We start from the raw sequence: 26,480 nt of genomic DNA on the forward strand, positions 1-26,480 counted from the left end.
AGGGATCATTGTTAAGATTGTTGTTACATCCGGCACGATTGGAAATTGTGGGGCCACTACCCGGTTAATAGCACGAAGATCTATTATAAACCGGTACGGAATTGCATTGTCGCCTTTCTTATATACCGGTAAGATCAGACTATTACATAAGCTACCTGTAATCTCTTCGATCACTCCACGATGTACAAAATCGGAGACAATGCATTTCAAAGCGCGCTCGCCCTCAACTGAAATTTTATATTGCGGAATGCGCGGCAGTTTAACCCCATGTTTCAATACTATCTTAACGGGCTCAACGTGCAATATTCCGACATCATTGTCGTCTATTGCCCACAAACATTCCGGGACAATACCGAACTCGGGAGGTAGAGGTCGGGTCAAGTACTGGGAGTTAAAAGGTTGCTGTGGTGAAACTGTCAATCTTATTCCGTCAGGGGTACAATGGATCACTGCATTCAGTTTCTTCAACAAATTCAACCCCAGCAAGTTTTCTCCACAGTTTGAAGTAAGAAGAAAAGGGCACTGGTCTGTAAAAGGGCCCAAAGAAATGGGTACCGGTGCAGAGACCGGACAAACAGTTGGTATACCAGAGAACCCTATAGAAACATTCGTTTGCCCTGACAGGGGAATGTTTGGAACCCGAGAATGGTCAATGGAGCACTTCTGCGCTCCAGTGTCGATCAAGAACTGATGTTTCCTATTCCCCACCAATAATTCAACATAGGGGCCCTTCTGAATAACGGGAATAGGTAAAGGTTCCAAACGCTGCTTCGGGCAATCCTAGTAAGGCAGAACTTCATCAAAGGGAAGTTCCTCAGAAAGATAGACGGCGGAAGGGTGATCAAATATATTTCTTGAGTCCATACTCGAAGTCTGATTTTCCTGTGAAAAAGGTTGCTGGGGATCTCGTAGAAGCTGACCTCTATCAGGACCCCCTGCTCCAGGGCGGCCCCGTGGTCGCCTACCCATACCTCCGAATGTGCCTCCTGACCTCTGACGGAGGGCAGGGCACTGTGCTCGCCAGTGACCTTCCTGGCGGCAATAAGCACACTGATTAATATTTATAGAATTTAGAGGAGTATTTCCTCTTGGAATGTACTGACCTCTAGTTTGTGTCGTACCTCCTCTGGGGTGCCTGACAATTTGCTGCAACAATACCTTAGTCTTTAGGTCACCCCTTCTTTTTTTCGATTTTCTCTTTCTCGTTATTAACCCGATTCTCATAATACTGAGCCATATGCAAAACCTCTGACTGAGATTTTGCCTGCCAAGCGCTCTCTGAGGACATAATTTGTGACTGGATGTCGGGCAACAATCCACGCACAAATTTGTCCACAAACAACCTCTTCCCCGACTCTGTACCCAAATCCTGTCCACTGAAGTCGGAGAACACCTGTTCAAACCTATTAAAGAATTCAGTGGTACCTTCAGTTTTTCCTTGGACACAGGCCGTAAGCTTGTCCCAAATAATCCTTTTTTCTGGAATTATAGTTTTCAATTTGGCAACTATTCTATCAGGTAAAGTGAGTATTACCTGGGGTGGTTTCTCACCAGCTGGTCGTTCCCCATCTATTCTAGTTAGATTTACCCATGTATCCCCTAACCCCAGCACATCATCTACCGTCCGTACCTGCTTCCATACATCAACAGGTAAAAGCACTGGAAACAATAAATCCATGTCACTTAAGGTGAACACGGAAGACTGCAAAACGGATTCTATTTCTTTATAAAACCCTGTCGGGTTCTTCCTAATATCAGGGACTGATTGTCTGATCGTGTTCACTTCCTGTCGAGAGAACGGGACGTGAACAAACTGTGATACGTAATGTGCTGGGATATCCACCGCGGGAGCACCAGTCGCCGCGTTGGCGGGGATTTCTACTTTTGGGACAAGGGTCGGAGGGACCTCTCTCATAGGCAACTGAGATATAGGGACCTCCGACGGCTTACTGAGTAATAAGGCCAAATCAAGCGCTAAAGCAGCTGTGGAAGTGTCAGGCGAAAAAGCTCTTTTACAAATACCTAATAACTCTGTGGGGCAACCAACCTTCTTTCTTATACATTCTTCCTGCAAGTGCTGTACCATCACTTGAATTACCTTCCTTTGCATTTCTACCGTATATTGACTATATGTATCGTATACCTCATCCGGCGGTATTGATGAATCCGAGATCCATCGAACCGCATCTCTAGTACAGATCCGTACTTCCTCGGGTGCTGATCTTCGGCACGAAAGGAACCGTTTCTGCATATATATCCTATCGTCCTCATCATCCTCATTTTGTAATCTTTCAAAATCCTGTCTAAACTCAAACAATCTATCAACATGTCCATATACTTTCTGTTCGGTATGCCTTGAGAGTGCCAAAGCGTTCAGATCTCTCACCCCTTGTGGGAGATCCGAAGTCTGCAATCTACCCCACATTACACCTAAATGAATCCCCAGTCCTTCAATAAAAACGTTTTTCTCGGGAAAATCGTGCAAATTAGATAATGTTGAAAATACCTCAGTTTGATCACCTTTTTCCATGCAATGTTTAGCCCAAGCAAATAGTTCCTGTTTCCTGCCCGCAGGAACAGTACTACGAGTCACTATCCTCGACCCTGCACCAGGATCTGATTTAATAAACACAGGACTCCCCGAAATCGAAAGTGTAGGTGAACCTAACATGGGTGCAGGGGAAAGAGGTAAAGTAACAGACGGAATAGACGGAGGAGCGACAACTAAGGAACTAGGGGTAGTAGGCTGTGTAAGAGGAGTAGGAATAACGATAGGAGCAGTAGCAGGAATGGGAAGAGCGCCCACAACAGGAGCATACGGAGGTGGCGCTGAAGAATCAGGCCTCCGTTCGTTTAATATTTTCTCAATAAACTCCTCGGAAACATGGAAATCTTTAGAAGGGTAAATTTTCTGGACTCCGAGCGAAAAAGCTCTGTCCATTTTCTGGGTTTCATCTAATCGTTTTTCCTTGTCATATAACAATGCCTTTTCGGCATTCGTTTTATGACGTCGTGCATGTTTATCCCTACTTTTAAGCTGCTGTAATGCTTCCTTTTTCCAATTTTGTAACACATCAAAGGCTGCTGGCCTAGCCTTCTTCTTAAGCAAAATCGACTCATATTCAATACGGGGGATCTCAAAACTACCATTGATTGGCCACTGAAATTCGGAGGCATTTCTGGTCTGTCTGTGCCAAATGTCATTAAATACAATACTACCAATGCCATACTTACAGTACATAGTACACGCCGGCGACCCCTCCTGTGGTGCCGGACGGCTAAATTCCAAAGATTGTCGATCGCTGCGGAATAGAGCCCTAAAACAGCTAGACAATTTCCCAGGCATTTCTCAAAGAATTGGTGTTACCTGGTCCAATAATTGTGTCTGCAGATACAATACGCCAAATTCAAATTGTCAGGGTTAAATTAAGAGCCGGGTCACGACTACACCTGACCAAACCTAAGGAGGACCGTACGGTTTTCAAAGGACTTCAACTAACAAATTTTACCTGCGTTCAGTGGTTTCGGCAAATCTGCCCGCCTCGGATTTGGACCCTCGTCAAGATGCCGTGTCAGACCGCACGACTATCGCCCAAGGATCGGATCGTGCAGCGCTGCCGAGGTATCGCGTCTCGATCGGTCGGGCCCGCAGAATCACACCGTCCGATCCCGATTCGATAGTCTGCGTCAACCTTCAATGATCCGGCATCAATCTTGAGGGTCCCTATTCGGGCGCCAACTGTGGAAACAGAGAAATTGACATGAGGCCGGGAAGCCCAAATGGAAACACACCAACACAGGTTACAAAGGACCATATAAAGCGCTTTATTTCAAAGTTACAAAGTTACCAAGTTATCAAAGTCAATTGACATGCGAATAGCTATTCGGCCCTCTGACTAACACACGAACCTTCAACGTTAGGTTCGCACTGAAAGTGGGAGAGACCGATCATCGGGATGCTTGGGTTTTTATACATTTAGTACTGCATTGGCCAGCCTTCTTACAAGTTAACCATTTCTGGAACCATGGCTAGGGTTCGTAGCCAGGTCGAACATGCAATCTCCCTATATATTAGATCGGTTCCGCTGATACAGTTACATATTTACACCTAGGTTAAACAGAGGACAGGGTCTTAGTTCATGACCCTAACAAGTAGCCTGCGGACATATTATTCATTCACGTGTGCGGAGGTCACCATGGCCGAAGTCTTACTCGCAATGTCATTCGGCCTCCATTTTGTGATTCGGGGTGACTTCCACACTGCAAGAATACCTAAAATGGCGGCTAGATCCAAGATGGCAGCTTACACGATACATTAAGGTCAAGACCTTGCCGTGGAACCTATGTTCACAATATTCTTTAGACAGCTTGGCGTAGGCCAACATACATTTAAACAATGCGATTGGGGTCACAATATTATATCGATTTCCACACTGATGCTCGGAAGAACTGCTGAGCGGGTCCGGAGCACGGAAGAACTGCAGAGCGGGTCTGGAGCACTGGAGGACTGAAGATCGGGTCCGGACGCGCGGAAGAGCGGAGATCCACCTGATCACGAAGAAAAAACAGCTGACATTGATCCCAGGATATCTGAACGATGAGAGAGGAAACTGGTAGATTCGCTCCAAGCTGCAGGGCGGCTGAAAACAGGTAGGTATCCAGGCGGCGGTGAACGTGTGCACGAGGCAACAGAAGGCACACGAAGCATGGACCAAATCTTGGGTGTGGCTTATATAGGCAGCCACACCCAAATACTAGAGCGTGCCTTACAGTTCTCACATTTCCTGGATGTCCCTAAGCAGCCACGTTGAGGGTACAGGAAGTGGATGGGAAAAAACAAGGCCCTAAGAGTATGTTCCTACTAACAGTTTCTCAGTGCATGTTTTGCTTTCCAGGCCCTCACCCATCTAGCCCCAGCTTGTGTTACAGGCCTTATCCCACGTATTTGTGTTCCCATGCTGGTACCCATGACAGTCAGTCAGCTGGGAGGTTCTGGTCAATTTGGACGGCACCTCAACTGGATTTGGATTGAATTGGCCCTTCTGGCCACTGGACGCGGCAGATTAGCAGGATGCAAGTTTCAGCAGGCCAGCCTTAATGGTAGCAAGCCAAACTGGATCAGACTTAAATTCCCTTAAGTTTGGGATGGTTGATTTTGGGCCTAGCTAAAAAGAGTTCAGCAAATGCTAAGGCCTGGATTCTGCAAAGCAGTCTGGAGTCAGCTGCAAGATGAAGAGTTCTGGAACAAAGCGCTGCACGGAAATCTGGATGTGTTCAGGAAGCAGTCTCTATGTGTGGTGAAGTTCCTATATTTATCCTACCAAATGACATCACAAAGTTTAAGGGATGGGATGAATTTCAAACCAGCCCCCCCCGGATGTGAGTGGCTAAAGGCACACGCCTTGTTCTGGTTGGCAGTTAGAAAAGAGCTGTCATCTTTATGATGGGATTTAGGAACTCCCACATTGATTTTGACCAAAACCTAACTTTTGCACAAATGTACATTTCTAAAATTATGCCCCCTAATAGAATCGGACATATCCATTACATATTTTATGGGTCACCTTTACATTCAATCCCCATCTCTGTGAGAGCTGTCTTTGTCATTCTATGGAATTTTATCAATTTTAATCATAACAATTTGGACTAATAATTTCTAATTCAGTACATATCTAGGCGATTATAATTATAGCATGGATATACAATATTAGACTTGCAGCATTAATAGTTTTGCTACAATTAGGGTTTTCCTGTAACTTTGGCTCCTTAGGTTGTACAGGGTTCATTAATGTCTTCACAGCAAGGGCCTAAAATTAGATTAACCTCTACCAATTTTTAGATTTATCCTCCTTCAGGTTGCACAGTTAAAGAGTTTCAAACTTAATCACAGATAAGGATTTAAACACCAAAAGTTCAGGGCAGTTTTTTTTACTTTGCAACTTTTCTTTCAACAGGCAACAGATGTCACATTCCTTTGATCAGGGAGGTGTGTCTTCTTCATTGAGAGGGAAGCTCCCCTGTAGAGATCAGTAGGAAGCCTGCCATTGTCCTTGGCTCAGCTAGAGACGAAACTCTGATGAGCTCTTTGTTTGTCAATATGCGGGAACCTCCCGCATCCATTAAGGCTTCCTGTAGCAAGGAAGTGTCAACTGAAGTGTCATCTTTCCCAGGCTGGGCACTGTCAATTCAGAATTAAGTAGTTACTAAACTCCAAACTGGGTTACTTTAAAATTCACTTCAAGGTCTTTCATTTACAACATATAAAAATAAGCACAGTTTATAAGGGATTTGGACATTTAAAAGAATTAAGCCCTTCACAAACATGCTTTAAATAGGTGAATTTTGCAATTTCTTCAGGAAAAAGAAACCCATTTAAACTGGGTTTTTACATCTAAAGTACTTATGCAGCACACACACATTCAATTCAGCATTATTCTGTCTTTGAGTGCTGGAAATTGTCTGAAATCTGGAAGTCAGTATTCAGCTTATGCTTGGAGTCTTCCCTAGTCAGCTGAAATTGAAATGTTGCCATTTTGATCAGCATTTTTCCAGTGTAACTGAAAACAAATTGTTGCTGGACTGGTGTTTCATAAAATACATTTCTTGGCTGCTGTCAATCAGTGAGGCCCAGTTTCTTCTGACTGCACTGGATGCTCTGAGGTTTCAACACACTTTTCATTTCAATGGTTCACTTGGAAAATGACTGAATTTAGTGCCAAAACAGCACTTTGAAGGTTGCAATTGACTGGGAAAGCTGTATTTTAAAGGCATTTTCGGATTTTAGCCCGCTTCTGTGGCCTTGCTTCATGTGACAGGTAACAGCACCCAATAGCATTCTCCTGCAGTGAGTTCTGTTTTGACATCAACTTTGACTGTGTGTGGCAGGGGTGTGCTGCCTTTTGTGATTTATGAACCAAGCGCAGTTTTGCAGATTTGGCACGCACAGGTGTTAGTGCATCAATTTGTGGCTGTTTTCTTTCCCCATTGGCAAAGGGGTACAGTGGGGTGCATTTGCATGGGTAAAAATATCCGACCGTACCCACCACTGACCTTGATCTTCAAATCTTTGTGGAGAAATTCCAAAATTAGAACCAGAGCCTCAGGGCAGCCCCACAACCTAAGTATCCCCCATAGCTTATTGCGATCCACACAATCAAAAGCTTTGGAAATATCTTGAAATGCAAAATTAATTGTGTGTTTTGTTTGAAATTCCTGGTTTTTCAAAAGGTGCAGAACCAAACAGTTGAGGACTGTACCCTTGCAAAAACCAGACTGATTACAGTCCAGTTTATAAGCGGCGGTTGCCCATCTCTCCAGGGCATGCAGTGCAAAGCCAGAGAAGATTTTATACGAAGCATCCAAAAGGGAGATAAGGCGATAGTTCCCTGGATTTGCCCTGTCCCCCTTTTTGTATATTACCACTATGGTAGCCTCTCTCCAGGTGTCCGGCCACGTGGTCCACCCAACAACATTGTGATGCAACTAAAGTAAAACTTCCACCCATAAAAGAGGTTCTGATTTTAGTGTTAGATTGGATAAACCATCAGGACCTGGGGCTTTTGAGGACTTAGCCCTCCTAATCGAGGTTTCAACACCTGCCAGATCAATATCTAGCAGGCCCAGGTTTCTTCACTCAGGGAAAAACCCAGTTTAGCATTTAAACATTCCTGAATTAATTATGACCTGGTCATGTTTTTCATTTCATGTTCTTATTCATCTTCTGCGAAATAACAACGTTGGCCTTTTGTTGGTTATTCTTGCATTGATTTACCACTTTTGGGTAGAGTGATCAGGGAAACTTAATTTTGTAATGGCAACGGCTCTTCATGGGTAACCTTATTTCCAGTCGCTAATGTAGACCTTATGGTCGGCATTTAGTTTGTTTGATTGCTTGATCTGAGAGTTTGCCACTTCAGTGATGGTAGTGTTCAAGATTGGGCCATTCCTGCCCCTCACAACATTATTAGTCGTATGAGTTTCCTTGAAGGATTTGTTGGCCATGGTGGGTGGTACAGAAAATTCAATAATGTATGTATATAGGTTCCATGCCACAGTTAATGGTGTGATAATTGGCAGCCGCTCAATAATAGAATTGCGCAAGCTGGTATGAGTGGCTGCAGTGCATTGTAATTACTCACAGGTGTTTACCAGCATAGTTAGTAGGCGATCAAGTGCTCGCATTTGCATGGTGGAAGATAGGCTCTTGTAAGTTCGATCCTTGAAGAGATTGAGGTATTGAGCAGCGAAGAAGGGCCAAGCCCATGTAGGGAATCTTCACCATTAAGAGTAGCATTAGACATGCATAGTTGCTGGGTAAGTAAACTTACTTATGTCTTGAGAGATGTTACTACACTGGTGTATATCTATATCGCTGATAATAATTTCCCGGGACAGCATGGGAGTGGTAAGTGTAGAATGCTTGCACAATTCAGCTACTAGTTGATTCTCTGGATCAGCATTCGAAGATGTTGCCCTTCCATTACTTGTCTCCATGGCCAGTGGTACATCAGTACCGAAATCAGTTGTAAGCCTTATATGACTGACGGTAGGGGGACATATGAATTGCACAATTTCCTATGTCATTGTACTTCCCAGACAAGATAGGTTGGTGCTAATACTGTACTCCGGGAGTGAGAGGATATGCTCTGGCAACTCATCTCTAGCCTGGAAGTATCTAGCCTGGAAGTAATTCGTAATTTTAGTGTCAGTCAGAGGCACGTTAGTTGTGCCAATAGAAATCGGGGGAACCGTGATAATCTTGGGTAGGCATCACCAAGGATGCCAAAGATCTTATTTACATGGGATTTTAAAAGTAGTTTTGTCCTCACCTTCTGCCACGTCACCAGAGGCCATCCAGCATCCAGTCTCTTCTGTATTCAAACTCGCCAATTCAAGTGGTGTAACCATAGTGATCAACAGATGGCCAGATGATGGTGTGATGGTGTTGCGCTTTGTATACTTTGCGTGACGCCACGAAGCACCTCTTCAGCACTGGTCTGCAGCTTTTGTGAGGGATGGGGCAGCTGAAAGGGCACTCTGCCCAACAGTCACTGCTCATGTAGTTGTGGGAGTTGTAGAGGAGCAGGTGGATGCTTTCTCACTAGTTCCCACCGCAGTCATATTGAAACAGCAGGAGAAGAGCTATGAATGGGACCCACTGTGTTGCCCCTACACCACATCGAGTGTACGAGAGATGTTATGCACTCAGACAACCAGACAGGATGTACCCTCGCACTGAACAAGTGGAAGAATGTTGTGTGGAAGGATGTCAGCATGCACCATTGTACATCATGGCACGCTAAGTGAAATCTGATGAGGGCAGAGTAATGTCACGAAGAAGATATACAAAACTATACTGAAACTACTTAAGATTAATGATGTAACTAAAGCACCAATGGAAACATGTACCTGAAGATAAATGAATCATGCATGCAAAGAAGATCGCAGTGATGCCACACAAACGTAGGTCTGGACTGGGAAAATCCTTCCCAGTCATTAAAGCAGGTATCTGGAACAATCTGCCAGTCCACATAAGGAAAGAACCCAACTACTTACGCTTTCTTAAGTTAGTGAAAACGTATCTCTTTAATTGACCCCGCTATCCTTGACCCACTAAACCTTTGATTTCATTAGGAACTGTCTCGTCCCTTTTTGTTTATCTTTGTGTCCATGTCTCTGCGCCCGAAACTCGCGAGTTACAGGCGCATTACAAATAAATAAATAAATAAATAAAATAAAGTAACGTATTGACCAATAACTGTACTTACGCAGTAACGCAAGGTGGAAGAGACATATAGACGCTTGCTATAGAGGTAAACATAACATGGCTAGGACGGCCATGATAGGAAAAAGGACGCCTGTTCATCTCTAATTCGACCTAAGTTACCTCAGAGACAGACAAAGGCTGCAGAGTCAAGATACACCGCAAAACAGCTTTGTGTGCAAAATAAAGAAGAGGGTATGTTGGCCTGGGATCAAGGTTACTATGTTAATGAATAATTGCAAGGCACAAGGGGAGGCAGACAGATAAGTCCTGAATGTGAGACATATTTCTCTTAGATTAAAGAAGAAGAAAACATCTGCAAAAGCCAAGTATTGGACAATTAAAAGTGTATACAGTTTATACAAGATGGAGGGAGCAAGTCTCCAGAGGCCAAGAGGAGCAACAGCACCCAGCATAATTTAATTAAATAGCAGTAAATAAAAGGTCAAAATGGCCAAATTCGTGGTCTTTTAAAACGTGATCAAGAAGTTGAAAACAAGGGCTATTCATTAAGCTTTGGACAAAGATAGTGATGCGCTCACACTCCCTCAAATGTTCCAGAACAGTGAGCAAGCTACAAGGTCAACTACAGACGAGAAACTTTGGCTCAATGCCGGACTGAAGAGAGATGATAGATTAATTGGGCAAGCGCAGAGTAATCTGACGTGATTCAAGCACCTGGTTTTCTTTCGCTTATGTGCTGCTAATGATCCGCAAGTCCAAGGTTGGGTGGGAATGCCAACCAATCAGTGGGTTTAATGGACAACCTAACATACAATGTTGTATAGACCAATCCGCTGCCATTTCCTCTGCTATAATCAGTATTATACATATTTAGAGGGAGTCCAGGGCGTGCCCTACAGACAGGGGACAGCCAATGAAGTACTAACCATTGTATGTTTTATAAGTGGACATGTTCCACCTACCAATCCCTCCCCTCAATAGGTTTTATAATTTCCCATGTAGGATGACATCATAGATGTTGCATATTGGGGTATAAATCCCTTGTATAATCAAGTTTGTTTGTGAGTGTGCAAGCATCAGTGCAATGTCTGTTAGTTCGCCCTGCTTTATTAAACTGAGAATAAAATCCTATTTTGCCATATTCTTTGAGTCTGTGCAGTTATTTGGTCATTGACCTTCAATGGTAATTCCATCTAGCACAATAGACGCTTCAAGGCGGTAGAGCACAGAGTTGAAGTCCTCCCAATCTCCCAGGCATGCAGCACCACAGGTAAGAAGCAGCTAAAAGTATTGTCAAAGCACAGATTCTGTGCTTGTCTGCAGCTTTTGTAAGGGAGGGGCAGCTCAAAGGGAACTCCGACCAACAGTCACCACCCGTGTAGTTGTGGGAGTTGAAGTCCTCCCAATAAGCCAGGCACGCAGCACCACAGGTAAGAAGCAGCTAACGTATTTTCCAAGCACAGAATTATATATAACTCAGCCCAATCTTGAACCCCCTCTACACTGCACTTCCTGAATCGTGAACACCTTCCACACTGTGTTCCTTTATGCTGCATCCCATCGGAGGTTAACTCCCCCAAAATACACATAACTGCACTACACCCCTTTATAGTGAACTACCTCCACATTGCACCCCCTGAACGATCTACATTGCCTCACGCACTATTTTGGCTGCATTTTGCATCCCTGAATTCCCAACACTGATGTATCCATGCTGCAGTCATTATCAAACTGGATGTCACACATAATGCCACTTAATAACTTACACTGCACCCCCTTTTCAGAATGAGGAGTAGCCCCACTGAATATTTTCCTCCCATGGCAAGTGGGATATGCAAACTACAACAACCTTATGGGTCTCATCATGTCTTGGGCAGCATCCCTGCGTAATTGCGCCGGGATACTAGCCAACGCTGTTAGCATTACTGCAACTCGGCCCGGCGCAATTTGTGCCGGATCCTGAGTTGCGGTGGGGAGGTAAATCCCCATTCCCATTGGGTCACTTGAACCCAATGGGGGTTTCTTGGCACTATCAGCACCGGCGCAATTAGCGCAGGCATACCGCCCCAAGTTATGATGAGGCTGAAAAGGGCAGAAAGGGGAGATTTTTACCTCAATCAAGATTGAGCGGAGCGGTAAATGCAGCAGTAATAGCGTTACCACCACATATTACCACTCCGCCCTGTCATGAGGAGGCCCTATATGTCCTAGGGGTATACTTCAAATGTTTATCTTGTTTAAAGATTAAGAACCTATGCACAGCTATCTGACCACATCATTATGTAAGGAAATAATTTCAATTTTTGAGGAATTCATCCTATTTTTATCCTTTTTTCTTTGTTAAGAATTCTTACACCAACATTTATGAACAGACACTTTAAGGCTGCTTTTTACACATCTCAGAATATGTTTGACATTTTTATACAAAAGCACAACTGGTTTCGACATAATCACCATAATGCAGGTAAACATTTTAGACAATAATACAGCACAATTGAAAGAAACTTGACAATATAATCCTTTAAGTTAGTGCATTTCACTTATTTCCCTACACATGCCCAGTATCGCCCCCCCCCCGCTCCCCCCCCGCCATCTGGCCGCAGCTAATTGATCTGATTTTGCGGTGGGACTTTTCACTTATTTTACAGCACTGCAGTGAAATGTCGTAGACTGACAGATGGAGGTGATCCCACCTACTCAACACAAAGCATCCTTTCATCATGTTGTCCCACAGCAAGCATACATAAATATATCACAATCAGTTAAAACAACCACACTATGTCTACGGCCATTTTACATTTCAACCAGCTAACTATTGACTAGTTTAAACATCTCCCTAATTCCTTCTAAACCTTCCTCGGGGCCATATCTAACACATTCTGACTAGTTTCAACATCTCCCTAATTCCTTCTAAACCTTCATCGGGGCCATATCTAACACATTCTGACTAGTTTCAACATCTCCCTAATTCCTTCTAAACCTTCCTCGGGGCCATATCTAACACATTCTGACTAGTTTCAACATCTCCCTAATTCCTTCTAAACCTTCCTCGGGGCCATATCTAACACATTCTGACTAGTTTCAACATCTCCCTAATTCCTTCTAAACCTTCCTCGGGGCCATATCTAACACATTCTGACTAGTTTCAACATCTCCCTAATTCCTTCTAAACCTTCCTCGGGGCCATATCTAACACATTCTGACTAGTTTCAACATCTCCCTAATTCCTTCTAAACCTTCATCGGGGCCATATCTAACACATTCTGACTAGTTTCAACATCTCCCTAATTCCTTCTAAACCTTCATCGGGGCCATATCTAACACATTCTTTGGGGAAACTCCTCACTTTTCTTCATATTCCTCAACAGCCAATATGTCCTGGTGAACTGTTTATAAAATATATTATTTACTGACATAGTTCAAACTAATATTTACAACCATTGATTCATCTTTTCAATTATCTTGTGGTAAAAATAATTAAGTATTATGCATAATTATTATGCATAATTATTAACATTTCATACATCTGTCCCTCTTGGGAGGGCGCACACCCATCGTTCTACTATAGTCCATATTTCAATGTATCACTCTTAGTGTAATTCACCAACACATCCTTTCTTTGTTATCAAACTCATAATTCAGAGAGTTCATCAAAACATGCCTTCTTTGTTCTTATACTGAATTATATAAGGCATTAACCAATGCACCCACGGTGACCTCTCAGTTCTAAGTCTCATGGAGGAGTCATATTCTCTACATATCACTCTATTTTCTCCTTGTTTATTCATCCCAAATTGCTACGGTTTCGCAAAGTTCTCTCCTTGGGAGCAAAGGAGTTACACATGTCATTACAATAATTTCTGCAAAAACTCTTTATGGAATTTCAAACAGTCTAAAGGGCACTTACTTTCATACTTGCGCACAGAGAAGCCTGGAGTTTTTCTTAAAATAATTTAACAAAACCCACAATTCTTTGCATTTTATGCTGATGTATACTTTGAAGAAAGAAACAATTCAAGTCCACTAGTAGTAATGGCTTACCTACATGAATTATGCTAATCCATTATGCTCCCACAGCCCTGTAGTATTTAGTACTCTAGCTATGGTCAGAACGACATCCGTTTAATTATTCTGCTTAATTCGACTCACGTTTCTTTGACCTCGTGTTTCTTCGACCTGTGATGTGCTGATATCTTCTTTCCAGATGAAAGCTATGCTGCCATTTTAACGAGCAAACCAAGAAAATGTGTTTGCATCGCTGTCCTACATAGAGACTTAAATGCTAATGAATCCATATAAATCTCCATATCAGATTCAATGGGTATATGTATGCCCGCGTTATCAAATCATTCAAATCACTGCCCACCTAGTGCCTTCCTGGTTGCTGCTCTTTTTCCCCACTTAGCAAGCCCTGCCCACCTGGTGCCTTGCTGGTTGCCGCTCTTTTCCCCACTTAAGGAGCCCTCCACCCGCTTTTCCTTTGCAGATGGGGGGCAGGTGCAAGTGGATCTAGGTCACCTAGCCTAAGTCCCGCCCACCTGGTGCCTTCCTGGTTGCTGCTCTTTTTAGCCACTTAAGAAGCCCCACCCACCTGGCGCCTTCCTGGTTGTCGCTCCTTTCCCCACTTAAGGAGCCCTCCAGCCTCTTTCCCTTTGCAGATGGGGAGCAGGTGCAAGTGGATCTAGGTCACGTGGCCTAAGCACCACCCACCTTCCTGGCCCTGACTCTTCCTTCCTGCTCTTAACTCTTAGATCAAGGGTATCTCTCGCCTGGGCGTCCGAAGTGAAGGGAAGACAAAGAAAAGGGCAATTCCTGTTTGGACCTGTACGGACCGGGAGGACCTAGGGCCCGACCCCCTGCTCAGACAGCAGGTAAGCATGAACCAACTTGTGTTTACTCCCTTTGTCCCCTCAGGCCATCCCCACCCTATCTTGTCCCCGTGATGTTTTGTGTGCCCCCCCTTGGCACACACAGGTGTTGCCTGTTTTGCTTGATACTTCTACCCTGCTCCCCCTTCCTCCAGCCTACTTCTGCAGGAGTCTGTCCTGATACATTCTGGTTTCATCATCACTGTTTTGGGGCCAATGCTGGATTTGACTTTTATGGACTTCATTGATTCATGGTGCGTCACCGTTTCTCAACTCTCATGCTGGACTTCCTTTGCACATCTTGTACTCATGGTGGTGCTGTATCATGCTGTTCCCATCTTCATCTTGTATCCTGGCTTGCAACATTATGTGTTACTACTGACTTCTGCAATTGTATTCGCTCTCCCCCCTTGCTTCGCCACTCTTTTTGACTGCTTACTCTCTGTTCTCTCCTCCTCTCCCTTTCTCCCTTTTCCTATCTCCCCCTCTCCTCCCCTTATTTTCTTCTATGCACTTACTCTATCAGAATTGTCCCTGGACATAGTATGATAGCAACCTCATCTGTCTCGCCCCCTCCTCTTACTTCTCTACCCCTCCAAACCCCCCCAGCACTATCTAAAATGTCGTCAGGCCTAGTACGATAGTCGCTTGTTTTGTTCCTCCCCTCCCTTTCTGCACCCCTCTCCCTCACCTTTTGATTTTCTCCGGCTCTACCAGAAATGTCATCAGGCCTAGTAAGGTAGCCGCCGGTCTGTCTCCATTTCCTTCCCACTCTCCCCCTCCCTTCCTTATTTATGTCTTGGCTCTTGCACTATCTGAAATCTCGTCAGGCCGAGTACGATAGTTAATTTCACATCTTTACTGTTCACGGCCTGTCATTGTATTTTCCCTTGTTCCCTCCCTTGCCTTGAAGCCCTTTGAAACACATTGGGCTTCATTACGAGGAAGCCGGTAGGGGTTAACGGGGCCGGTAGAGCTGCCGGCCCCATTAACCCTGTACCGCCTCATTACGAGGACCGCTCGCGGGACCCGCTAAGGACGCCTGGTTTTACCAGACGTCCTTAGCGGGTCCCGCGAGCGGTCCAGCATGCTAACAACAGGCCCGCCATTAACTGGCCCGTTGTTAGCATGCTCCCCATTCCCATTGAGCCCTGTGGGGGCTCAAATGGGAATGGGGATGGACCGGGTCCAGGTTCCTTGAATAGGGAAATACCGGACCCTCCAAGGTCGGAATGGCCCGGTATTTCCCCATTCAGGGAACCCGGACCCGGTACCCGGAATAGGGGTAGCCATGCCACAAAAAAGCGGCATGGCTACCTCCTTCCTCTTGATGAGGCCCATTGTGTATAGGCGCTATATAAATAAACTATCATATCATTCCCTAATCTACGGGCATCTAACCTCATCAGATATTCAATATATGTCATTCCACTTCAGACTATAACTTTTAGCCCTTCTAGAGTGAGGAGGTGCATGGTTTTAATCCCTCGGCCAAAAGGAAGAGCTAAGCGGAACACTGCCACAAAATATGGGGTGTACCAACTTTCTCTCATTTATTTGAATTCCAATTTAAGTCTGCCAGCACGTCCCAAGTCCTATGTTCGAAAAGAGAAAACTCTTCTTCTTCGTTGCCCCTCGCTGTATAATCCTCACAAATATTTGGCGTGCATATGTGTCTATGCTGGGCTGCAAATTGTCATAATTTTAAACAGTTGAGCCCAATCTCTTCTTTCACGTAAACCAGAGATGCGTTATTGAAATTTCAGAATCTTCTGCTGCTCCAATCTTGATCGTATACCTTCTACAGACCTGTTTCATTCATTTGTGTTAACTTCAATAGCACTCATTTTATTAATTGTCTAAGTGGTTAGCCTTCAGAAAATGTGCAACAAGTTGAGCTTGAGTATGTACTTGAGTATGTATTCTTAGTTCTAATTCTTGAGTGGTGCTCCCCTATCCGCTTATTTACCGTCCTTGTTTTTTCTCTATAGGGTTTGGCAGGTAGGCACAGAATACAATACACACACTTTATTTCTTCATGGAAAAAGATTCCCATCCTAATAATTAAGGCGCAAAATGTAGTTTCCACATAGAAAATGCTCAACAACCTGAGGTACTCTGGTCCTCACATTTCTGAAGTGAGGAATTTTTCGCATCATTTTTAAATAATTCACTGGTTCATCACCCAGATTCTGGCCACATTCAATGCAAACGGTGGCACCTTTGTCTGATCCACATGATTTCATGGTTTTGCAGTTTTTCTTAATCATAGTTTAATATTGTTGACCATACCTCGAAAAGGCAGTCATACATACTAACTTAGTATCCTCACAAGATCTTAATGTGTGTTTAATCTGCTGCCACCGGTTACAACACAACAATTCCCTTTCTTTTCATAGTCTGTTTATCCATTCTCCTTGGATATCATTTTGATTCCAATCTTTGTTGGAGGTTATTTGCTGCCCTCAAATAGTCAACAGTCAGTGAAGAGCCTCTATACATCATCAGAAATTGAGCATACGATAACCCATCCTTTTGTGATTTCGGGTGTTGGCTTCCGCATTGAAGCAAATCATTTCTATCAGTGGCTTTCTATACAAATATGTTACTAATTGGTCGTCTTCGTGACTAGTCTAAATATCCAGTGAAGCAGTTCGCTGCCGTATGTTATGATGAATATCTGATCTTTATTTCATTGGGCCTCATTCCAAGTCCGGCGGTAACCGTGCCGGAAAAAACGGCAGGTTGCCGCTGGACCTGGAATGAATTACTGGCTCCGGACTTGCCAGAATTATCGGGGCATTACAGCCCTGGTGATCCGGTAATTCCGGAACCAGCATTCCGTTACTCCCCATTCCCATGGAGTACCATAGGACTCCATGGGAATGGGGACTGTGGAAACACGGCACCCTAATTAACAGTGCCGGTGTTTCCATTTCCGTCAGCAGGCGGGTGGAGTTACTCCCGCCAGGTCAGACCTGGCGGGAGTAAGGCCACCCGCCTGCTGAACTCGTCTGCCGGTCCGGAGACCATGGTGGCGGCGGGTTTACCGCCACCATTGTTTGCGGACAGGCAGGATCATAATGAGGCCCATTGTTTGAGTCATGGGGCCTCATTACAAGAATTGAGGTAGACATGGAGCTATTAGCTCCATGGGTGCCTCCGTTCCGGGCTCCATTACCGGGTTCCTGCAATGGGGACTTACCGGGTTACGATCCGGGTCCCGCTATGTGAAGCTCGTAATTTAGCCCATAGGGCTAAATGGGAATGGGGAAAGCAGGGCACCAGTGCCGGTAATGCCCTACAGCCCTACTACGAGGTCCCTCAGCGGGTCCCGTCCTTAACGTGTGGTCAGACCACACGTTAAGGAAGGGACCCGCTGAGGGACTTCAGAGCAAATAACGGTACCGCTAAAAGCGGTACCGTTATTAGCTCTTTCCCCATTCCCATTGAGCCCTATGGGGGCTCGAATGGGAATGGGGAATGGCAATTGGCATGGGGACTTACCAGGTCCTCAAAGGTCTGAATGACCCGGTAAGTCCCCATACTGCCTACCCGGACCCAGAAGGCGGTAGGGGTTAGCCATGGCGCTAATTGTGCCATGGTTACCTCCTACCGTGTAATGAGGCCCACATTTTGTGGATTAACTGCAGTGGGCTTTTTGCACGCTAGTGCAGGGACACGTTTGCGCTTTTCTACCATTCAGCTTTTTTTGAGAATGTGACGCCCATGACTCCAGCCTCGGGGACTTTTCAATCTAGTTCAGCCCTGAAAACATACCACCTGCCTGTGTAGGCCATGGCCGCCCACGTTCTATGCAAGCCCTCGCCATTGCACAGGACATAAGATGGTTGCGTCTTGATGACACCTCCGGTAATTGCGGACCGTCGGTGAGACCTTAAAGCCGCTCTTCTACAAGGAAGTTGCGTTACAAGAATATGGGATGGGAATATGACAGAGGACCACCGGTTTTGAAATCTTCCTTGAACTTAATGTAAGGGTCTCTCACCTTTCATGATCCACACACACTCCCTTCTTGCAGCTTGGGCCTCTGGAGAACACTGCAAATACCAGCACCTTTGCTATGACTGTCGGGTTTTTAAGGTAACAGACTGCGTTTTCCGATAACTGGAATAATTGTGCGGTCCTGCTAACAATGACGTGCACTAGCAATGCATTCATAAATGTGCTAATTACTAGCCGGTCAGATAGCACAGCGAGTAGAGTGCTTGCTTTGACATCCGTGCATGAGCCTTCCCTGCAGATGAAATCCCGGCAGGGCCAAACTCATTCTTCCGAGGTCGATAAATGAACACCATACAGCAGCACTCAGATGCCTGAGGGCTTGTTACGCTATATAAATGTGAATTATTCTATAAGGCCCACATTACTACTGGCTCTGGGGTCATTCTCTAGCAGTGTCAGAGAAGGAATCCCACATTGGTGCTTCAGGGCCAAACTGCTGTGATCCTCAAATGTACCCCTTTGCATGGGCATAATGTCTAGCTCTGCGTAGCATGCAATTGGTGTCCCTGTCATGTTTCACTTTTGGGAAATAGGGAAGATTTAAGAGACACAGTGAAAGGTGATCGTTGGGGGTCTCAACAGATACGGGAAACCCAAGAGCCAGTTTTGTGGTGTAAAAGCGCTTAGAGAGAACATTTTATGTGCAATTGTCATGACCTAATCGAAATTGGTACTCATTTTATCGACCTCAGAAGGATGAAAGGCCAAGTTGACGGAATTCGAACCTGCAACCTACATATCACAGAAAGTTCAAAGTTCTGAGCACTTTACCCACTGAATTACTAAAGTGTTGTTGCAACTTTGTTTAATTAGTTCATGGTTTTTACACTTTTGGGTAAGTACATTGATAAATGCTTTGTTAGTGCACCGTATTATGAAGTTCCACCAATCGTGCTATTTTGCCTGTACAAATGGCATTCCCTGGAAATATGTCACACTTAAGTTTCTGTTTTGAATTCGATCACTCAGTTGTTTTTAAAGCTATCTCATATGCATATGTCGACGTACCATTACCAATTATTCAACATGCGTGTTTCAAAACTCCACCATTTCAGCTTGAAGCACACCTTCTGCAGATTGCCTTTGTGACTGCCTTTGCCATCAGTGGCATTTGTTCATTGATCTTTTTCTCTGTTATTGGCAGTCACTTCACTTGATTGATTGATTGATTGATTATTTATTTATTGTGCGCTTCTACACAAGTGTTTCAAACCGCAACCATGCATGGCAGGGGAGGACATAAGGAAAACAAGACAAGCAAACTTACTAGGCAGGGTGCATTCAGATCGTGATAGCCAATAGGTCTTATCTCTCAAAAAATAACCATCAGTGAATGGACAAAAAGTCAACAATGTTAAATTATGCTACTGAAAAGGTATTCTACTATGTTAATTTCATAATATGTGAGTGTCACATTGCAGGACATGGGTGATGTTATAGATATAGCTGCCATTTTCCTTTATTCGTGCTTCTAGAGAACACAGTGCTTTCATTTTACCAAAGAAAGACCCTACAAAACAGTTTATAGCCACCTCTAAAAGATGATTGCATGCTAATTAATGGACTTGCTCAATGCCAAAAAGAAGCTCACCCGGTTTTCTACCTTTTTTTTCTCAGGGCCTGTTTCGAGGATCTCCAACATGACTACATAGAAATGTGGTTCATTCTTGATTATGTGTCAGATGCCATCTATATTATTGACATGTTCGTTCGGACAAGGACAGGTAATATACACTGTGTGATATGTTGCTGGAGCGCCAGAGGTCAAGTCCTAAACATTAAAGTGGGGGGACTCATCCACAAACGAAATGGGATGTGACGTCGCCAGCAAATAGCATATCAAGGTGAAATAAGCACATTTCATTAAATTGGCTTTGCATAACCACTCAAATTGCACAGGACAAATGGCCTTTGCCTTTCATAAAATCAACACACACACCAATGAGGAGGCTCAGAACGGGGTAATCCCCGCTCCGAGCCACCACACAGCTGGAGGCTGCCAGCTTCCTTCCCTGGGGATTCAGGTAAGTGTTTTCCCTTCGACTCGCCCCCAATCCAAACAATCCCCTCCCAGCTCTCCTAACCCCACTTACCTTCTTTTTGGTCCATTTCGGGAGCGGACGCACTGGCCCCAGCGCGTCCGCTCCCGATCTGCGACAGGCCGTCATGGAAAAGAAGTCCCTTCTCTCCTTTCCATGGCAGCCATTTTCTTTGTTAACATTTTTCCTATTTTTTGAATGGCCGCCATGGAAAGGGAGAAGGGACTAATTTTAGACCCTTCTCCCTTTCCATGCCGGACATTTTATTTGTTTACCTTTTTCCATTAATTTTGAATGGCCGCCATGGAAAGGGAAAACAGACTCTGTTTTCCCTTCCCAAATGGGCATTTTGTTTTAACATTTTTTTTTCTGTTCCAAAACACTGTAGCATTTCGGAACAGAAAAACAATGCTCTCAGTACCCCGATCTTGCGGGCTGGGGTACTAATAGCAATAAGCCTCTTGATGTGGGGGCATTACAGAGTCAGGTAAAGACCTGGGACCCATAATTAAAGGCCCGAGTGAACGTTAAGGCCCTCGCTTCGCTCAGGCCTGTAACTATGGACCATGGGGCTTTACCCAACTCAGTAATGCCCCTGTGTCTGGGGGCTTATTACTTAAATAGAAGCATTCAATCCATGCTCCTCTTGTGTTCTTCTGACTGTTTGCAGATCTCTAGCCAATCATCAATCTTGGAATGAAGGCCCCAATGGCCATTAAAGGCTGCATTCCAATATGGGTGTTGGGGGGAGCAAGCAATCAAGTTGCTTAGATTGCAGGCTGAATTCCACGATCCAAGCCCGCATTCCAAGCAACCTGACGGCAGCTTCCCCACCCCTCAGCACTATCTTCCCCCCACCCTCCAATCAGATCCATTTCCTGTCCCTCCAACCCCCTGGCCTACTTATCTGTTTACTGCGGCACCCGATGCCTCCACTTTGTTCCCTAACCATACTGGGCCGCCATGGAAATGGAAGAGGGCTCAGCTTGGAGCCCTGTCTTCCAGCTCTGTGGCGGCCACCTACTGTATTTTCTTTCAATGAATGGGACACCGCGAGGTAACCCATTCATTGAAAGAAAAGACATTAGCATCTTGGATTACCAGATTGGCAACCTGGGGTTCAATAGCAATAATCACCCATTCCACAGACTGGAATGGGTGGTAATGGCCCGGGGCACAAGTTAAAGGCCCGAGCATAACCATTGTGATGTGGACAGGGGGCAGTGAGACTTCTGGTGTAGGTTTGGTTGCTTCAGTAACACAAAACACACTTGTACACCCCCTAACATGGGGCTCAGCAAAGAATGCAGTGATGAAATTCAAAGCCCAGTGTTTGCTGTCAATACTGACAAATATTTCAGAAAGTCAAATAGAAATCGTTTGAAATACCCTTTCAGACAATTTGTCTAAGATTTCTTTTTTTCTTGAATCAACGAAATCTGAATTTGATATTGACAATGAGAGACATGGAACTTGACTATAATGTAATCAGAGCCACTTCTTGAACACCAACAAATTATGGTGGTAAAATATTAGTGTTGCTGTAATTTACATGACAAAATGATGTACCCAGTGTAATGAGCACGTGTGAAAAGAATTCACACTATGGCATGAAAAGTCAGAAGACACGGAAACAGTTGTGAGTTTATTACAATATTAGATGTAAATCCCTTAAATAGATGGATGATTTTACAATCAAGTGCGGATCTGTCAAGAAAAGGAAACTGTTTTGTTATATCATCTTTCTTAGGCCAGGTTGAACAAAGCATCATCGTCAAGTTCAATTAGTATTAACTACAATTTGGGCGCAAATTGTTGTTGTAGTTTCATTCTTATGTGTATGAGATCAAATCATGTCCATAACGAATATTAATGGTGAATATTTAGTTGAAAGTTAATGTCGGAAACACTTCTGATGATAGTTATATTTTCAAATAAAATTCTATTAATGGAAGTTAAACGCAGAATCTGTTCTGATCACTGCTATTGTATTTCTTTCAGGTTACCTGGAACAGGGTTTGCTCATCAGTGATGAAATTAAACTGAGGGAAAAATATAAAAAGACTACGCAATTTAAACTGGATTTGATATCCATTATACCAACGGATATACTGTACTTCTACCTTGGGCTCGACTACCCCGAACTGAGACTGAACAAATTACTTCGAATCTCTCGCATGTTTGAGTTCTTTCAGAGAACAGAAACCAGAACAAATTACCCAAACATCTTCAGGATCTCCAATCTTGTCATGTATATTGTGATCATTATACACTGGAACGCTTGTGTGTACTACTCAATTTCTAAAGCCATTGGATTAGGAGTAGACACTTGGGTCTACCCTAGCACTGATGACCCCGAATTTGCTCGCCTCGCTAGAAAGTATGTGTACAGTCTCTACTGGTCAACCCTGACTTTGACCACTATCGGCGAGACACCGCCACCTGTGATAGACTCAGAGTACTTTTTTGTGGTAGCTGACTTTCTGGTTGGAGTGTTGATTTTCGCTACCATCGTCGGTAACGTTGGTTCCATGATCTCCAATATGAATGCAGCCAGAGCAGAATTCCAAGGAAGGATTGATGCAATCAAGCAATACATGCACTTTCGAAAAGTCAGCAAAGACTTGGAAAAAAGGGTAATCAAATGGTTTGACTACTTGTGGACAAATAAAAAAGCAGTGGATGAGCGGGAAGTCCTAAAATATCTCCCAGATAAATTGAGAGCTGAGATTGCCATCAACGTACATCTCGACACCCTGAAGAAGGTTAGAATCTTTGCAGACTGCGAGGCGGGACTCTTGGTCGAGCTGGTGCTGAAGCTTCAGCCACAAGTCTACAGCCCTGGAGATTACATCTGCAGAAAGGGAGACATTGGGCGAGAGATGTACATTATCAAGGAAGGGAAGCTGGCTGTGGTTGCAGATGATGGAATCACTCAATTTGTGGTTCTAAGTGATGGCAGCTATTTTGGGGAGATTAGTATTCTGAACATAAAAGGCAGCAGAGCCGGCAACCGCAGAACAGCCAACATTAAGAGTATTGGGTATTCAGATCTCTTTTGCCTATCAAAAGATGACCTCATGGAAGCCCTCACTGAGTATCCAGATGCAAAGGCAATGCTGGAAGAGAAAGGGAGGCAAATTCTCATGAAGGATGGCCTTCTGGATCTAGAAATAGCCAATGCAGGAAGCGATCCCAAAGACATGGAGGAGAAGGTTTCTCGCATGGAAGGATTAGTAGACAACTTGCAAACTAAATTTGCCAGACTCTTGGCCGAGTACGATTCTGCACAGCAGAAGCTGAAGCAAAGGGTCACGAAAATTGAGAAAATGATAACTGCCCCAGAGGTTGAATTATCAGATCTAGGTGATGCTGAAGAAAAGAGAGAAGAACCCGAATAATCTGTTTTATATCAAATCACTAGATTCGAACTTAATCAATTAATCTATCATATGAACATGAAATGGGAAGTGTGGCAACAAAACAGGGGGTCAATATAAAGAGAAAAGGAAACAAAAGATATTTTTCATTTACAGTCAAGACTGCTCTGTAAACCAACTCAACCTCTTCCTGGCCATGCCACGGATTGATGATTTTACAGATGAAACTGCAAAACTACACATGAAACTGATTGATGCTTGGAAAGCTTCCCATGGATGAGCAAGTCATAAGAAACTGTTGGACCCAAGGCTCGAGTCCAGGGTACGTGCGGGTGGACAGATTCCCTCCACTTCTTTCAGGAGTGCCCTCCACAGATGGCACCTTGATATGCCCATTTCTGGTGGCACCACATTCACTTGTTATGTTAATGAGTTCCACACTTTTCTTTATTAGGACTTGACCCCTGGTTGGACCGAACACCATTCAGTAAAGGACATCTGATGGCGTCTGTTCCGTGCTTTATAAAGCTCTTTTCGAACCATTCTTTTTTTAAATGTAGCATTTGCATTTTTGTACTAGAACCTAAGTAACTATAGTACGTTGTTCTGCACATGTTCTCATTTTTTCTAAAACTAATTTCTATTTCGTAAAGAAGCAACACAAAAATTGGCAGCATTGTGCCAATTGTTGTACCTGTTCACACAATAATTTCAACTGTGTGCCAGTTTAGTCTATTTGGCAAAAACAGGAAAACAGTTGATTTTCAATAAACAAAACTCCCCAAATGCCAAATAGTGCAAACACATGTACCCCTAGTTAAGGGCTAATCTGTTGCTTGAATGCCTGGGTGCATGCCACTTGCGCTTTTTCATATACCCTTAAGACAGTGGTATCAGACCGAGGATACGCATTTTGTTTTGCTTTTTCTTTAAGGACATGCAAAAATTAATATGCATGAGACAATGACACAATCCTAGTCCATAAATGGGATTCTTCGTATTTCCAATGGCCATCCTTAACTGAGTGTTAGTGCCACTTTTCTGTACGTTTCACCACAAAAACCCAGAAGAAAGGCCTTCTTTCCCCCAAGGAACAGTCTATGGATGCACTGAAACATGTTAGCTCTCTACACTGCTGGTGATTGCATTGAACAGAAGGCTCTCGTACACGATGTGCCCCTGATGTCGGACAATCAGGTGCCACTGCTTTATGTTCTAGTGTGAAAGGCGTGTGCTAGGGGTCAGTGATTTCTCTCTGATTTCTCAGAAGACTTTTGGTCAGCCTCTTTGCTCACCTGCCCTCAGCAAGATCAAGGCCTTAGTTGGGCTTGTGTTAGAACATCTTCATACATCGATATGTTTCCTGGATGAACATATTATCCAGGGTGCAGTGCCACGAGGAGCTAGGCATTAATAATTAAAATGAGTTCAGGGTGTTTGTGGGGACTGCAGAGTGGTGTTCTGTTGTTTGTGATGCCACGTCACTGAAAGCAGCTGTTAGCCTGTGTTCCATGCATGCACACACTCTCACTGTAGTTTGTAAGTCTTTGGTGGGGGCCCCAGTTCTAGGCCTCACACCTACCTCTGGTTTCGAGACCGTTCATTTATGTTTGCCAGTTTGTACTTTTGGCCTTCTAATCCTCCGTTCAGTCCCCCAAGTAAACAAGGTATGTTATTGACAATTGAATGGGCAGAAGCGGAATAGAGAAATAGCTCGTTCGAAATCATGAATACCACAGATCATGTCTGGAAGCTGTGGTAGCAAAAGAAAGTCAACGTTAAGTCCATTGAATCATGTATCTGAAAAAAGAACTCATTTCATTTTACGCGACTAAGTTGGAAAAGTTGTAAATAATGTACAAATAAAAGTGGTTATCAAGTACCCATTCAGGTCTATGTGTTTTGTTACAGAATATGCATGCTCTGTAAATTATTCAAAACCAGCTGTATCCAGTCTGTCATATGCTATTCTGGCTCGCTCTCCCTCGGTTCTTCAAAGGGGTGGCAGGGGAGGTTTGCAAAGGGAGACCTACAAAAGGGAAATAATCGTTCTGACATTGTACACAGGGGCCCTCATTCCGAGTCTGGCGGTAGGGGATACCAGGCACCGGTGCCGGTAATCCCCTACCGCCCGATTCCGAGGTCCCCAAACGGGACCCGTAAGGTACGTTTAGTCGGACCAAACTTACCTTACGGGTCCCGTTAGGGGACAAGGGCGCAAATAACGGGATTGCCATTCACGACCCCGTTATTTGCGCCCTCCCCATTCCCATTGAGTCCTATGGGGGCTCAATGGGAATGGGGAATGGCATTTTCAATGGGGACTTACCGGTCGCGCAAAGGTCGGACTACACTGGTAAGTCCCCATTGAACTATACCGGTGGCAGACGCGTTATTGGTGGCATTCATGGCGCAAATAGCACCATGACTACCACCAAGC

General features: G+C 44.3%; 1 protein-coding gene across 3 annotated transcripts in view; it reads left to right on the plus strand.

The window, feature by feature from the left end:
• Window positions 1–25,922, plus strand: part of CNGA1 (cyclic nucleotide gated channel subunit alpha 1) — a 397,841-nt gene extending 371,919 nt beyond the window's left edge. For all 3 annotated transcript variants that reach the window (XM_069631708.1, XM_069631706.1, XM_069631707.1), the window contains 2 exons: window positions 20,239–20,345; window positions 22,662–25,922. In XM_069631708.1, the coding sequence (XP_069487809.1) occupies window positions 20,239–20,345; window positions 22,662–24,061 (1,507 nt within the window). In that variant the 3' untranslated portion in view covers window positions 24,062–25,922. The remainder of the gene's footprint in view (window positions 1–20,238; window positions 20,346–22,661) is intronic.
• The last annotated feature ends 558 nt before the right edge of the window (window positions 25,923–26,480 follow it).

This window comes from Ambystoma mexicanum, chromosome 6q (genome assembly GCF_040938575.1).
Source record: "Ambystoma mexicanum isolate Mex_15411 chromosome 6q, UKY_AmexF1_1, whole genome shotgun sequence".
In the NCBI taxonomy this organism is placed as follows: domain Eukaryota; kingdom Metazoa; phylum Chordata; class Amphibia; order Caudata; family Ambystomatidae; genus Ambystoma; species Ambystoma mexicanum.